At 44.9% G+C, this 17,443-nt stretch overlaps 1 protein-coding gene across 4 annotated transcripts in view; it reads left to right on the plus strand.

Moving 5' to 3' along the window:
• The window catches only part of LOC147886356 (Rab3 GTPase-activating protein catalytic protein), a 129,108-nt gene that overhangs the window by 72,233 nt on the left and 39,432 nt on the right, over window positions 1-17,443 (plus strand). For all 4 annotated transcript variants that reach the window (XM_087395211.1, XM_087395212.1, XM_087395213.1 and 1 more), the window contains one exon: window positions 11,530-11,755. In XM_087395211.1, coding sequence (XP_087251337.1) covers window positions 11,530-11,755 — 226 coding nt within the window. The remainder of the gene's footprint in view (window positions 1-11,529; window positions 11,756-17,443) is intronic.

Below are 17,443 nucleotides of genomic sequence, written 5' to 3' on the forward strand. Positions count from 1 at the left end.
AGCATATCTTCAACCAATGGTTAACCTTCTCTATACTGCCATCGGATTGTGCATGATCTGAGGAACAACAAGTGTCCAAAAGTTACTTATAAACCTTGAGTCTGTCACTGACTATGTCAGAGGGTAAACCATACAACTTAAACAAGTGGTCCACAAACTCGTGAGCCAGCTAAACAGCTGAAATAGTTGTTTTAGTAGGTAAGAATCTAGCCATTTTTGTCAGACGGTCGACTATGACCCAAATGGAGTCATGACCCTTGCGCGTTCGAGGCAAACCAATAATAAAATCCATGGAAATACTTTCCCATTTATTACCTGGAATCTGTAATGGCTGTAATAAACCCGCGCTTCTAAGGCGTTCTGCCTTAGTAACATGACAAACCCGGCAAGCTACTACATAGTTTTTAATAAATGCACGCATCTTAGGCCAATAAAAGGTATGCTTCACAAGAGACAGAGTCCGATGTATACCCGGATGTCCAGCACTAGGAGCATCATGACACTCCCAGAGAATCTTGGATCTAAGTTCTAGAACATATGGCACACAAATCTTTCCATTCCGGAACAGCAAGCCGTTCCTAATCATCCACTGACCTCCCGCCGCCTGTACCGTAGGTGGCACAATCCCTGAGTCCTGGTCAACCATGGAGCTCCCATCCTGTACTCTCTGCCAATAAGAACTGAAATGACTATCAGTTGCATAAAGCCCTCTCAAGGATTGAAATAGGTCTAAGGATATTTCCGTAAATGACATAGCATTTACAAACTTGACTCGACTTAAGGCATCCGCCACACTATTCAACGAACCCTTTTGATAACGTATTTCAAAATCAAAATCTTGCATTAATTCTGCCCATCTAGCTTTCCGTCCCCTCAATTCAAACCCATCACACACATACTTAATTGACTGATGATCAGTCAATACAAGAAACTTCGAACCATACAAGTAGTGTCTCCAAACCTTAAGGGCATACACTACAGCATAGAGTTCCTTTTCTAGTCTGGGCCAACGATATTGGGTGTCGTCTAGCTTCTTACTCTCGAAAGCTACAGGTCTGCCCTCTTGGAATAGAGTTGCCCCAATCGCAAAATCACTCGCATCGGCCTCTAAAACATAAGGCCGGGTAGGATCGGGTAATGCAAGAATGGGTGCTTCCTTCATAGAAAACTTGAAGGTTTCAAAAGCCTTGTTCAATGCATCATTCCAAGAGATCGGCTGGGTAGACCTGCGTCCACGACCTTTCAATATGTTTGTTAGGGGTGCCGTGATATGTGAATAATCACGCACAGACTTCCGTAGAAATACCGTAAATCCTAGGATGGAATGAAGTTGTTTCACAGTCTGAGGGATAGGCCATTCTAAAACCTTCTGGATACGATCCAGATCAATGCTAATACCTTCAGAAGAAATCTTGTGTCCTAAGTAAATGATCTCCTTCATAAAGAAGTCACATTTACTCATCTTGGCATAGAGCTTATGCTGTCTTAGAATAACTAAGACAATCCGGAGGTGTCCTATGTGATTCTCAAGCGTTCGGCTATATACCAAGATGTCATCTAAGAACACTATAACGAATTTGCCTAGAAAATCTCGGAACAAATCGTTCATCATTTGCTGGAAGGTGGCAAGAGCATTGGTCATACCAAAAGGTAATACAAGAAACTCGTAGTGGCCATACCTAGTTCGAAATGCGGTTCTATCTATGTGTTTAGCATAGATACGGATTTGGTGATAACCCGTACGCAAATCAATCTTAGTGAAATACTTCGCTCCGGCCAAACGGTCTATTAGATCATCGGAACGAGGTAGAGGGTATCGATTCTTAATTGTCACTTTATTCAATCGTTTATAATCTATACACATTCTCCATGTAGAATCTTTCTTCTTCCTTAAGAGGACAGGTGCTCCCCAAGGTGATTTACTTGGGCGAATATAGCCCATATTCAGGTAATCCTGTAGCTGTGAAGCTAGCTCATCCTCCTCAAGCTGGCTCATCCTATAAGGTGGTACACTAATAGGTTGAGCCCCAGGTACTAAGTCTATGCGAATATCTACTGCCCGTTGTGGAGATAAACCTTCCGGTAGTTGAGCCGGGAATACATCCTTGAAACCGTCTAACAACATTCTCAATTCACGGTGTTCAAACACACTTAAATCATTCTTGTTATTTACAGAGACAACAAATGAAGAAAGCGGAATCAAAACACACTAATAGACATCATAATGAGAAGTGTTTAATATATTCCGAAGCTGCATCGTAGATACAATAGGTCCCTGAGAAGAGGGAATATTATCACACTGAATACAAAATTGGGTGTCCTTATCCACAAAAGAAAGGGTATGTTCCTTCCATCCAATCCGAATATCGTGGGTTTTAAACCACTCTATTTCGATTAACAAGTCCACATGCTTCAAGTGCATAACATAGCACGTAAAAGCCCTTGTGTATTCTTGAATCCGGATAGAAAGCACTTCAATCTTGCGATCCCAAAACGGCTTCCCAGCTGGAAGCTGCACCTCATAGGTGTGATCGCTAGGTATTGTGGACAGCCCCATCTTCTGCACAAGTTTGTAATTAACAAAGTTGTGAGAGCTGCCCGGGTCAAAGAGAATGTGAACTCTTTGGTCCCTAACTTCTCCATAAACTCGGAAAAGATCATGGGAACCAAATAACGAAGTATTAAAAGTGCAATTACAAGAAAGTGGGCAGGTAATGACATTTACAAAAATACCTGTCATCGAAACTTGGTTCGCTCCCTTGGCTTTGGTACCCGGACCCGCCTGGAGCTTCGGTCCCAGCGCTTGCTTTTGGTTCTTGCGCTTAGGACAATCATTCTTAGTGTGGCCCCGTTCCTCGCAGAAGAAGCAACGTCCTTCCTTCTTTAGCTTCAAGGTACGAAGGAAACGGGCACAACCATTCTTCGCTTGAGTCAAGTGTTTCTTGGAGGCGTTGTCTATAGACTTCGTCTCCCCGGTACCAGTGGTAGACTGGAAGAACTTCCGTTTGTTCTTCCCACTCGTGTCGGAAACTGTGGTTCCCTTTGCACTGGCCATGGTATCATCATAAATATGCGCGTAATTCATGGCCTCTTGCAAGGTGGTACACTTGTTGTTCTTGATTTGCAACTTGTACGAGTCAGGCAAACCATCCACAAAGAAACCTAACAAGGTCACTGGATCCATCTTTGTAGCTCTGGTCTGCAAATCCTGAAACCTCTGAAGATAAACCTCAAAAGTCAAGTTCATCTTGGACATATCGAGGGCTTTGAGCTTGCCTACGATATCATAATCTTCTTCCGTCTTCAGAAACTCTTTTTTGAAGACCCCTTCGAAATCTATCCATGTTGCAGGCTTGGGTTGGAGTTCCTTCCACCACAATAAAGCCTTTCTTGACCTGAACCCGGCTGCACGCTTTATTTTCTTGTCATCTGGGTACGGGTGTAACTGGAAGTGTACTTGCCACTTGTGCAACCAAGTGTCAACAACCTCCTTGGTACGAGACTTCTGATCTCCGGGAAAAGGATCTGGAGTGATTTTCGGACCTAACACTGAAGCCATGGCATCCACATGCGTGAGTGCCTGAACAGTGCTAGTCAGAAGTGTGAGGGTAGTCTGAATCCCTTGGAGTTGCTGTGTCAACCCCGTTTGATTCGCAATAACTTGCTCAAACTTTCCATCAAGAGCAGTGGTGAATTCATTGAAGGCTTTCTTCGTAATCAGATCGTCGTAGAGACCTTGGTCTTCCTCCGCAGGGTAGTCCAAATCCTGGTCACCGATCACAAACTCAGGATTTTTAGAATCAGTCATGTCTGAAATTTGATCTGAAAAGAGTAGTGAACTGAGAGAAGTGACTGGTGGAATCGAAGCTTGAAGGAGAGTGGAGCAGAGAGAAAAACTGTCTCTAGAGGAGGTGACGGAAGAAGAGAAGCTAGCCAAGAAGAAGAGGTACAAAGCTGATGTTTAGCTCGAGTAGGTGAACCCAGAGACTCCCCCTGCTGGTTCCGCTGCTGGCTGTACCGTACGGTAATCTGCTGTGAACCGTACCTAGGTGATGAAAATCCGCTAGAGGTGTAGAGGGATCTTCTTGCGAACACTAGCACAAGCTGTGGCTGAGCTTGGGATCTCGCCAGGCTATAAAGGAGACGGTGCAGCTATTCTAGGAAGCTATGCTTTCTAGAAAAGCCCACCCTCCCAAACTTGGAGGGTTGATGCTTTTTTTAGCATGCATACCCTCCCAAACTTGGAGGGTCGATGCTTTTCTCGCCCCACCCTCCCAACTTGGAGGGTGGTGCTTTTTCTTGCATCAGCCTCCCCGAGCAGCCTAGCCGCACCCTGCTCCAGCCTATGGCGCACCCCCCTGCCTGGCCGAATCACGCTCCAGCCTATGGCACACCTACCTGCGTCACCTAACCCACTGCGCAGCCCTGACCAAAACACGGAATCCCCTAGGGTTCCCTTCAACCCTTCGCCTACCCAACAGCCCTTGTCACGCCTCTCCTCCAATCCTCTCCACTCTCTCCTAGCTACATTAGGGAAGAGTTCAATCACCTCCTTGAGGGACATAACAAACTGGCTGATTTGCTGCATAAAGGGTCACCTTCAGCTTTAGGAACATTTGTGTATAAGCTCTTCAAGCATAGGAATCCACCTGAATCCTAGAAGGTGGTTTCTCTTTCCACCCTCCCATCTTCGGGAGGAGCTTTCATGTACTTGTGATATTGTATTGCTCAGGTCCCATAGGCCGGTTTTGGTCTTCAGAGGACGATAATATATTCTTCTTCTTCTTCTTCTTCTCACACCCTCTCTCACCTAAACCTTCAGCAATCTCGAATTCATCCTCACTCTCTTCTTCCTACCTTTTCCCTAAATCTAACCACTTTCCATAACCGATAGACCAAACAAGAACTTGCAGCATTAATTTCGAAATTAGGGCATACCTAGAGGAACAAATCGTCCAAAATTCTTGGAACAGAAGTTCCTATCTCTCAGGAGTTGGCTCTGATACCAACTGACACATCCCAGCACTCCTGAAACCTCTGATCTTCTGTTAGCAAACACAAGAACACACACAACGTGAGAAAACTGAGCAGGCTGCTCACCACCCAACCATGACATCTATGGGATGTGATCCCGAATCAGGAGATGTCCCCTTCGAGCCACGAGCTGAGCTACTGGCACGAACTCCCAACCAGATCCTAACTAGCCTGGTGTCCCATACTACCAGGTGGCGCTGTGAAGCCTAGGATCTGCTACTGGGCCTTGGGCTACGCTATGATGCAGGCGCGCGTCCGTGACTCAATCCAAGATAAGACCTAGTACCTGGGAACAAAACTTGCTCCCATCGGCTCTCTGAGAACTGAACCCCTGGGCCCCTTTATATATACTCGGGGCCCAAGCGCCTAAAATAGTGAAGACCCCTAACTGGTTCATACCCTTGCCACTCAACCCGAGAATCAAGCCTGCCTAGCTCTAAGCCTCCCCAGGCTACCTTAACTAGTCCAGTGTACCCAGTACACGTCAGATACCAATCCGTGCACATGACACCTCGACAACTGGGATACTCCCTGGGACTGTGTGTATGGCTGTGACCTCCCACCGGAGCTGCAGGATATCCTGTCTAAGTCCCTGAATGAGACCAGCTTGCTCTCGAATGGCCTAAGCCTGCTCCTGTATGATGTGGCTCTGTTGGTTGAAGTAGGCCTGCTCTTGTGCGAAGCGTGTCAGCTCCATCTCGTGCTCACAGAAACTATGTATCTCCATGAGCAAGGTCTCCTAGGCCTTTGGTGTATCAGCACACCCGTGTCCTAGCTGAAATTATGATGGCTGTGGCATGAAAGTGTGGGGCTGAGTCCGGAAGATGGACGGTGACTGGGTGAACTGGGTGACATATGGAGATGACAATGGAATGGATGAGGCAGTCCTAATGGGATGTTGGAGCGTGGGCTGACTGAGAGGGAGAGGGGAGAGTGAAGCATAATGCGGAGCAGTGTATGACACCTCCGAAGTAGGTGTCATAAGTGGTGGGAGAGCTATAACAGGAGAGGAAGGGAAGGAAACAACCGGCACCACGGGCATAAGTATGTCACTGATAGTGGCTGTGGCTGTAGCTGAAACTAGTGCTGAAGTGTAAGCTGAAGTCGAAAGTGAGGATGTAGAGGGAGTTGAGACTGAAGTGGGGGCTGAAGTCAAAGTAGAGAAAGAGGGAGTTGAGGCTCGAACTGGAATTGAAATTGAAGTGGGGGCTGAAGTCGAAGTAGAGATAGAGGTTGAAGCCGAGGCTGAGGTGGGCCCCACCTTTGCTTTGATGTCTACCCCGAGTCCACTTCAGTTGTAACGCGTGTTCACATCCTCAAGTTTCAGTTGTGTCGTTTGCTTTTTTTGTTGTTGTTGTTGCCGTCTTTCTTGGCTTTGTCTCCCATTTCTCTTGGACTGATTTGTGTCTTCTTTAGTGTAGGTCTTAGGAGTGGGAGCACCAGCTCCCCCCCCATGGCGGGAGGCACGCCCAGGGCGAGGGGGTAGTCAAGGTGAGTTGGCAAGGCAGAGTGGCAGCCGAAGGTGGAGAGGCTGAGGCGGCATAAGACGGAGGGGCAGGGAGGAGCGGGGAGCCTAGATGGAGAGGCCTAGGTGAGAGGGGCGGAGCAAGGAGGAAGGAGGTTGAGGCGGAGAGGAGCAGAGGGCCTAGGCCTAGGCAGGGAGCCTAGGTGGAGGGAGGTTGCCAGCAGGGGGCGTAGCGCGCAGTAGCAGGAGCGGTAGAGGCTGCAGGTAAAGAAGCGGCGGAGGAGCTGGCTGCGCGAAGGGCAAGGCGGAGCTGGAGTGGAGCAAGATGCTTGATCTATATGAAAAAAGATCCCATCTTGCATTATTAGCTAGCACTCCCACTGCTGCGATGCAGAATGCGGAGTTATAGCATGCCAGGTATGGGCACATGAGCTATGGCAGCTTAATGACACTTCGAGGCATGATATGGTTGATGCATTATCTCCTTTGGAGTCGCCTCCTCCTCATGCATGTGAAGGTTGCATTCTTGGCAAAATGCATAGGCTTCCCTTCAAGAAGGATGGTGTAGTGAAAGCTACAAGAAAATTGCAGCTTATTCACAGTGATGTCCGCGGTCCCATGAGGACACCTGCTTTTGGGGGTTATCTCTATTTTGTTACATTCATAGATGACTTTACCAACTACACTTGGGTCTATGGTCTCAGGGCAAAATTAGAAGTGTTTATGCATTTCAAACACTTTGTGGCTATAGTTGAGAATGAGACAGGACTCAAGGTGCAGACACTTCACATAGATGGAGGGGGGGAATATATGTCTCATGAATTTGAGACATTTTTGAAAGAAAAAGGCATTATGCATCAGCTTACAGTGAGGCTTACACCTCAACAGAATGGCAAAGCTGAGCGGAAGAATCGCACCGCCATGGAAATGGATAGATGCATGCTCACAAGTAAGAAGTTGCCTCACAGGTTTTGGCTAGAAGGCCTCATATGTGCCAACTATATTTTAAATCGAGCTCCTACAAAGGCTTTGAAGACAATCACTCCCTATGAAGCATGGCATGGGAGAAAGCCTTCAGTGGACCATTTCAGAGTATTTGGTTGTGTAGCATATGCCCACGTGCCTGTGGAGTTTAGACACAAGTTGTCAGATAAGGCACTAAAATGCATTTTTGTGGGATAAGTTCACAAAGCAAAGGCTATCGTCTCTACAATCCTGCTACACGCAAGATTTTTGTTAGTAGAGATGTCATATTCTCTGAAAATTCTGCACATATAAATGCTGAATTTCAGATTCCGGCCTCTTCAGATGATGTGTTTGAGGGGATGCTTCCTATAGCATTTGGTTCCCCCACTGAAACTCAGAATTTACAGCAACCTCCGCCAGCTCCACAAGTACAGATTCAGCCCCCAGCTGAATTGGTACAACCTCTAGGTATGGATGAAATTGTCAGGCAAGAAATTCAAGAGATACACGCAGCCAAAACAGTCCTGCATTGGTTGCTTCAAACTCTCAGGGAGAGTAGGCTTGAAGCTCCATTGCCTGGCAGAACTCGTAGTGCAGTAAGGCACATGGAGGGAGCTCATTCAGTTGAATCAGCTTATGCAGGTACTCTTCTTGATGAGGAGGAGCGTGAGACATTTGAAGAAGCAAAAGATAATGTGCATTGGATGAATGCCATGCACGATGAGTTGCAGTCCATTCATAAAAATCAGACTTGGGATGTTGTGGATTTGCCACCAGGTAAGAATGCCATAGGTACACGGTGGGTTTTCAAAGTCAAAAGAAAGCCAGATGGGTCCATTGATCGGTACAAGGCAATGCTGGTTGCAAAAGGATATGCTAAAAAAAAAGGCATAGATCATGAGGAGACTTTTGCTCCTACATCCAGGATGACCACCATCAGGTCAGTTATAGCCATGGCTGCAAATTTTGAATGGAATGTTCATCAGTTGGACATTAAAACAGCTTTCCTTAATGGAGACTTGTTGGAAGAGGTTTATGTTGAACAACCTCCGGGCTTAGAAAATTTCAGGGAATCCACTTCAGGTCTGCAAGCTGAATAAAGCTTTGTATGGGCTGAAGCAAGCCCCACGTGCATGGTATGCCAAATTGATGCCTTTTTGACCAGCAAGGGGCTGCACAATAGTCCAACTGAGAGCACCCTCTACATCAAGAAGGATGGGGGGGATATTTTGGTCATCATTCTTTATGTAGTACATCAAGAAGGATGGGGGGGATATTTTGGTCATCATTCTTTATGTAGATGACATGCTGCTCACCGGATCAAATGAGAAAGTAATTGCAGATTTCAAGGCCCAATTGAAAGCTACATTTGATATGTCAGACTTGGGCTTGTTACATTTCTTTTTGGAGATCCAGTTTATCCAAGAGAAACGTGGCATTGTTATGTCTCAGTCCAAGTATGTTCAAAATCTCTTGGAGAGATTCAACATGCATGATTGCAAGCCTATGTCCACTCCCATGGAGCCGGGGCTATCAAAGGGCAAATGTGTGCAAATCTTGTTGTTGACTTGAGATGCTTCAAAATTACCTTACCGCACTTCTTTTGTCATGAACTCGACCTGTTGTTGTTCGACGTGCTGCAGCTCCTCCATCGCCATTATATCCTACACACTATTCAGGAGATGTCTACACCACACTCATGGAGAGTTTGACCTGATTGACATCGTTGCATTTTTTGAGATTCATCACCTTTGTCTGCATGTGTTACTGGAGCTGGAAATCTACTCACCATACTGCCCCTGCCCTAGGCCAATATTTTGCGAATCTCTTTTTCCGGCTCAACCTTGTCACTTGGATTCTAACACTCCTTTCCATCGCTTTTTCCTTGAATCTGCCGCTCACGTTGTAAGCCATCATCCTGCTCTTGGTTTGTTGCACTACTTTGAATGAGTACTTTCACGATTGCGTCTGTGTTTTCGTTGCTTTAGTGATATGTGTTCCCCAAGGATGTCTTTGTGGCTTTCTTTTTGAAAGCGTAGCGTCATTATAGCAGTCAGTTTACATGTGCTGTCATTGCTCAGCACTACCTCCTTTGTTATGAGAATCACCTACCTACTGTTTTGCCTCACGTCAATCCCTCCATGTCAAGCTAAATGTGAGCTGGACTTATCTTAGCTGTGTGACACTTTTTTGCTACAGCATGTTGCTTACTACGAAGGCCTACTTCTTGTCAACAAATTGAGAAAAGACGTTGCTTCTACGTTGTTGCCACAGACTTTGCTCGCCACGATGGAATCTGTTGTCCGTCTTCTCCAGGTGCCTGCTTTTTTTTTTCATGAAAGAGACTTCTATTAAGTATGAAACAAACAAGTGTGACCAAGCTCGATGCGGAAATACATCATGCTCGGCATGAGAAAAAAACACTCTAGAAGAGTAAGCAAAAACTCAAAAAGACCTAGAGAGAAACCAAGGTTGAGGCTGAAATGCCACCTCAACCATGATGTAGTCTCAGCTATTGGATATGTTGTCCCTGCCAACACCACCACCAAGCTGAAGTTTTGGTCGCCTTGCTACTTACTGTCACCAACTCCTCCAGCAAGATGAGCTGCTGTGCACACCTTCATTTGCGTGCTCGTGATTCATTCTATCTCGTTGCTCTTCAATAAGCAAAGTGAGTAGGACAACCCACACCCTTATTCTCAGCCTTCACCAATTTAGATTGTGATCTTGACATTGTGCTGCTTCCATGACCATGGAACCCCCCCGTCTTTCCTCTCAAATCAAGAAGTTCTCCAGCACAAACTTTACACACTAGCATATCAAGATTTGGCTTGCCCTCATGCAATACAATGTGTGGAAAGTCGTCAAGGGAACTGAGACGACGAAGCCTGAAGGAGCTGTAGTGATTGCATGGAACGACAAAAACGACCGAGCTCTCACCATTATTGGTCTTGGTCTTGCAGACAATTATATTCATCAATACTTTCTTTGGAGATGAACTCAATAATACCAAGCTCTTTCTCAAGCAACAGTTTTATAAATTGGCCATCAAGGATACATTCTTGAGGGATCGTTTGATTGCTATCGGTATCATCATCCAACAACTGACTACCTTGAAATCTCCTCCTAATGATGATTATAAGAAAGCTGTGCTTCTTAATAGTCGTGTGCCTTATCCTATAAAAGGCTTCATGATGTCTTCCATACCTTGCTTAGAGCAAGGGGGGTTTGTCCACAGGGGCATATCACAGTGTCCTTCACCCCTCACTTGCATCTTTAGGGGGGACCAGTGTGTGGGTGTGAAGGTCAAGCCTCTTATCAGGCCTGACATGAGAGTTCAGGCATTGGCTCAATAAGGAGCAGTAGTAGGTCCATACCTTCAACCTTGTGAAGGTCTTGTCCTAGACTTCTCACCCCTGCTTCTAAGGGGGGTGTTGGATATCAAAGCCTTAGTGTGAGAAGTCCCTCACTAGAGTCCCAGTGTGAATGAGTCCTAGGTTGGTAGGTGGGTGTGCCACATGGCAGGTAGGTGTGACATGTGGGTTTTAGGTGTGATTAGAGATTGTGTGAGGTGGCTGGTCATGTTGACCTCACGTGTGATGTCAAAAGAGAAGGCCTCCCAGCCTATAAAATGGGGCATTATAAATGCATCAATAACCATCAAAGATCTTGTGGCTTCTGTGTCGAATTGTCACTCCAGTTGTCTCTCCTTCTACTATGAATGCTAACAAATTTCAGGTATGCCTCGCACTTTAACGTTATCTGCCCCTTGTTTTGGAGAGGTAGGGGAGGCATCAGCCATCTTCAAAAAGGCGCAATGCACGCATTTCCGGTATACCTGTTTTCACTATATTATGGGCGCGTGCTTGTGTGTGTGTGTGTGTGTGTGTGTGTGTACAAACAGTCTCTGGTTGAACACTTTTTTGGGGTACTTATTTGAGTGTAATTCCTGTTCAGAGAGTATTTAGAGTTAGCCTAGTTCAGTGGAAGTCATTGGGATGCATCCCTTGTGTGCCTGCTGTGTTTTTTGTTATCTTAATGTACCTTTGTTTTTTCTTTGGCAGGCTTTCTCTCTGCCAGATTCTACTTCTGATGATGGGAAAGTGAGATTTACAATGAAGTTAACTTATCACACACCAATGCCCGGCTTTGAATATGTCCAAACTGAGGATGCTTCATCGCCTTCAGTCAAAATAGTGGCAAATTATGAAGGTGATGTATCTGGGAAGACTCAATGGGATGAAAAATGTCCTTGGGCAGAGTGGTACTCTGTTGATGATCCTATTAAAGGTTGGCCACTCTCTGATTCTACAACTCTTAATCTGTTTATTCAGATGCACTATTCTAATGGATGAGCAATCTCAACTTAGTGGGAAGCTGCTGTTGATGTAAGGTCCTTGCTTTGTAATGCTTAGCCGCCATAAGAATTGTAGAACTAGGCTTGACAGGAGCTAGGATGCCATTCAGCCAAACTTTAGTAGAGTCTCACCTGGGAATGCCCAACAACAGCCACACCTGCATCTGCACCCATACCTACACCCACACCTGCACCCACACCCACACCAGCAGCAGCAGCAGAAGCAGCAGCACTAGCACCAGCAGGAATAACTCAAGAGTTTTCACAACCAGATATAGGGATAAGGGCGACAATAATAGCTCACAGAGTGGCTTGATACTGTCTGCCGCTCCACTTTAATTTTTTTAGTAGTAAAACAAATCTCCTCAGGAAAGCAGCAGTTCCACAGGTTCAATGAAGGGACCAGATGCCTGCCAATTGATGTCCAAACTTGAATGATGAGCCTCTACAAAGGAATATGACCCTCTACAACCGGAACTGATCCTGGGAAATAAACAGCTATGGATTCACGTCATCGACTGAATTAAAACTGTCCACAGCTCTCCCTTCTCTCTCTCTCTCTCTCTCTGGACAAACACTAGGGCCCAGGACAAACTGTCGGGCTGGACCCCCCCGAAGGTCTTTATTACTTTCAGAAAAACTGTTACAAAAGTTCAGCAGGAAGCTGTCTCGTAAGTCTCTCCTCCCTCATACGTGAAAAGAAATCCTTCTTTACAAGGGCTTCAAAACCCCATTCAAATTGGCAACATGCCACTTGTCTACAATCTAGACTAGCTCTTATTACAAGCCACTTAGGGCCATTCTGGAGTCTTCAAGGCTCTCGGTCACACGAACCGCTTCCTAGGTGCTTGTCAGGCTCCCATCTCGCTTAGGAAAATAATCCTTCCTAGTACCTGCAACAATTAATTAAAGCGCACCACCATGGTACCCATTAATTGTTAGCGCTTTGCATGCAAAATAACACACTGTGGACTAATCCTAGTCACGGTGGGCGTCCCCACTGAACACATGTGCACATCTAAACAAATATATATATATATAAATAAATATATATATATATATTTTCTCTGGTTGACCGAGGTCAACACTCTTGATTATAATTAAAGAGCTTCGACCAAAGGTCAAGGCGCTTTAATTATAGCCAAGTCTCTCCAACCGAGGTTGGCACATCTTGGTTAACCGGGGTTAACCCTCTTGGCGCAGGCCAAGTCTTGTTGACCAAAGTCAACATTCTCTGACCGTAGTTAGGTTTACTTGATTGGAGTCAAGTATCTTTGACCGTAGTCAATCCTTTGACCATTAAAATGACTCTTTGACCGTAATTAACACATATAACATTCTTTAATTAAGATCAAATAAATGGTCAACTGTACTTTGACTTAGGATATTTACATTGTGGTGACATCCCCTCGGCTTCTATTCAGTTGACCTCAACTGAAAAGCTTCCTTGTAAACATCCAAAAGGTGTGGATGATCGGATAACATGTCTTCGTCCATCCACTTGGCATCTAATGCCGTATAATTCTTGAATTTTACAAGATACCTGTAAAATTCTTTACCCTGAGGGCCTTTACGTACAGTATGGTACACAATTTGCTCTGGCTGAAGGACTTCCTCCAACTCATCCACTTCTGGTGGATCCTCTGATACTGGTTCTGTAGGCTCTGGTCCTTGAAATTTCTTGAGAAGACTCACATGAAATGCATTGTGAATCCTCCAATGCTCTGGCAATGCTAATCTGTATGCAACCTCATTTATTCTTTCTGTAACCCTGAAAGGGCCATAGTATCTGGGAGATAACTTTGCATACACTTTCTGTTTGCCTTTAAACTTGCGGAGCCTAGCTTTTTCAAACTTTAAAAGTACCCAGTCCCCTTCCTTGAGATCCAACTGTCTCCTATGTTTATCTGCAGCCCTTTTATGTTTCTCTTGAGACCTTTCAATTGCTGTCCGGACTTGGCTGTAAGCTGTCTGGAGGTCTCTTACAAACTGATCAGCTGCAAATATTTCATCTTTAGTCCTCAATATAGGTGGCAAAATCACCTTCCCATATATGACTTCAAAAGGGGCTTTCCCTGTAGAGCTATGTACTGTATTATTGTAAGCAAACTCTACTAACGGTAGGTACTTTTCCCAGTCTAAACTGTGGTCACCCACGTAGCATTTCAGCATATCCAAAATGGTAGAATTTGCTACTTCACTTTGACCATCTGTCTGGGGATGGAAAGAAGAAGAAAAATTCAGATTCGTCCCCATGTTATCAAATAAAGCTCTCCAGAATAGACTGGTCATTCTGGGGTCTCGATCACTAACAATGGACTTAGTCATACCATGATGTTTAAAGATCTGTGCCATGAACAGCTTAGCCATATGATCTGCCTTTATGGTTTTGCGAACCGGAAGGAAATGAGCTTGCTTGCTGAATCTATCAATGATAGTCCAAATCCCATCATTCCCTGACTTTGATCTCAGCAAATCAAAAATAAAGTCCATTGTAATATTTTCCCATGGTGCCTGAGGCACGGGAAGAGGCATAAGTAGGCCAGGTGCCTTGTGTCTATCATATTTCATTTTCTGACACGTAAGGCATTCAGTAACAAACTGATGTATATCTTTGTGCATTCCTGGCCAAAAGAAATACCTCTCTAGTGCTAGAGTTGTTGCTGTAATTCCTCTATGTCCAGCATAGGGAGGTGCATGGCATTCCCCCAAAATCTTTTTCCTCATCTCCTGGGTGATGCATAGGCAATCATCTTTCATTAAATACCCATCTTTCAGGGAATAGTGACTGGTGGGTTGCCCTTCTTGCATCTGCTGTAAAATTTCACCAAAATCAGAATCATGAACATATTGTTCCCTCATGCCTTCCAGGTCCTGATGATAAGCAATAGTTACATTATTGACCTGGGGTCTTCGGGACAAGGCATCTGCCACTCTGTTCCGAATTCCTGGAGTATGGACAATCTGAAAATGATACATTGACAGCATGTTTGCCCATTTCATATGCTTTTCTGAAAGCTTGGTCTGAGTCAAAAAGTATTTCAGACTTTGGTGATCTGTTTTGACAGTAAAATCTGCACCCAAAAGATAGTGTTTCCATGTATGGATAGCATGAATTACAGCCAATAACTCTTTCTCATAGATTCCTAAATATCTTTCCGCATCCCGAAGTCGTCTGCTTTCATAGGCTACTACATGACCATTCTGATGCAATGCAGCCCCAACACATTCTCCACAAGCATCGCAATCCACATCAAAAGACTGATACAGATCCGGAACTACCAGAATAGGCTCTGTAGTCAACTTTTCCTTGAGTGTATTGAATGCTTTCTTCTGTGATAATCCCCAGGTGAAGGCTGCGTTTTTCTTAGTGAGGTCATGTAATGGAGCTGCGATATCAGCAAAATGTCTGATAAATCTTCTGTAGTAAGAACACAAGCCTAAAAAGCTTCGAACTTCATGCACAGTTTTCAGCTCTGGCCATTCCTGAATGGCACGGATCTTTGCTGGATCCATTTGTATCCCATTCTTGGATATTATATGCCCCAGATAATGGATTTCTTCCAGGAAGAATTCACTTTTCTTGCTGTTTGCATAGAGCTGATGATTTCTCAGCTCTTGAAACACTATAGCAAGATGTTCTCTGTGGTCTTCATCTGTCTTAGAAAAAACTAAGATATCATCAAAGAAAGTACCGGTAAAATGCCTGTACTTCCGGAAGATGCGATCCATCATTCTGTTAAATGTGGCTGGAGCATTTGTCAATCCAAAAGGCATCACTAAGTATTCATACAACCCGAATGTTGTGCGGAATGCTGTCTTATGCACATCCTGAGGCTGTATCCTCACTTGGTGGTAGCCACTCTTCAAGTCTATCCTGCTGAAAACTGAAGCTCCATTTAACTGATCCAAGACATCATCAATACGCGGAATAGGGAATCTATTCTTGATGGTCATTTTGTTCAGTGCGCGATAATCAACGCACATACGGAATGAACCATCTTTCTTCTGTACTAACAGTACAGGGGAACAAAAAGGAGACGAGCTGGGCTGAATCAACCCTTTGGACAGCAAGTCCTGTACCTGAGCCATAATCTCCTCTCTCTGAGTCGCACTGACTCTATAAGGGGGTCTGTTTGGTGGCTCACTACTAGGCATTAACTCTATCTGATGATCTTCTGGTCTCTCTGGGGGTAACTCCCCTGGCAAAACATCAGAAAAGCAATCTTTAAAGTTTACCAAAAACTGAAACTTATCTTTGTCTGCATCATTCATTTCAGCATGCATATCAGTCTCTTTTTCTTTTACAAAAACCATGTACGCAGAAATTGCAGACTTTATTGCTTTACCGCATGAAACATCAGATACAATGGGGATAGTATCCCCTTTATTCCTGGCGATTACACGCTGATTTTTCCCCCTATGTACAAATTCCAGCACTCTTTTAGGAAGAGTCAACTTCACTGCCTTGCGGTGAAACCAAGGCATCCCCAAAACTACATCATAATGTTTCAGTGGAGAAATGAAGAAGTCTTCCTGATCCACATAACTTTGAACATGTAGACGGAGTTTCCCTATCAAGGGAGTAACTGGCACAGGATTCCCACAAAACATTTGATCGGCATCCAAAGCCCTGCCTAGCTCTTCCGTCTTTATTCCCAGCCTCAGGGCTAGATCCTCTGATATGAAATTATCAGTAGCCCCTGGATCAAATAAAATTAGCACTTGCTGGTCTCTAACTTTGCCCCATGATAGCAGCAATTCTCGTTCTTCTGGGTTCAAAGCATGACCCAGTATATCAGGAATACCCCCCGCCATTGGCTTTTGCGGTCCTCGTGGCTTCTCTGCCTCTTTTCCCTTCGATGATGAAGGCTTTTCTGGGCACTGGGCAGCCACATGCCCCTCTTTACCGCACCTGAAGCATTTCCCATCTCTACGGAATTCCGCTATCTGTTCAGGGGTAAAAATAGATTTGCCTTTATAGGTCTTTGAGAACTGAGTACCCCTCGGCTTCTGAGGCTGAAACCCTTTCTTTTCAGCCTTAGGGGACTCTTTCTTTTCTGATTTTATAAAATCAGATTTCTTTTTATCAGCACGTCCTGCATGCAAGGATGGCACTGTAGATGGATCTTGTAGCGGTACAAGACTCGCTACTGAGGCTGAATGCATAAGATCTTGAATATTCTTTGCCCCCAAAGCATTCACTACTGCCTAAATTCTTGGAGTGAGACCTGCTCTGTACTTCCTCATCTGGGTACCTTTGGAGATCTTTTTGAACGGTGCAACCTGCAAATAAGCATCCCAAAACTTTTGGTTGTACCCATCCACTGTATCTCCTGCATCCATGTGCAAGCTGTCCCAGTCTTGAAGAACATGGTCTCTGAACTGTTTAGGCATGAACTGCTGGTAGAAGGCTTTCTTGAAGCCCTTCCACTTTCTTGGGGCTGACCCATCTGTAGTCAGTGCACTCCACCATGCACTAGCCGTTGCTGTTAAGTGTAAGCTGACCATTCTTAATTTGGAGGATTCTGAAAATTTCTCTGTACCAAATGCAGCATCAAACTGTCTGATAAACTGCAATGCTTTGTCTGTATGACCATACTGTCCATTGTAGGTCATAA

The sequence above is a fragment of the Dipteris shenzhenensis genome, chromosome 24 (genome assembly GCF_047967505.1).
Source record: "Dipteris shenzhenensis isolate YYH24624 ecotype China chromosome 24, Dip_SZ_1.0, whole genome shotgun sequence".
Lineage (NCBI taxonomy): Eukaryota > Viridiplantae > Streptophyta > Polypodiopsida > Gleicheniales > Dipteridaceae > Dipteris > Dipteris shenzhenensis.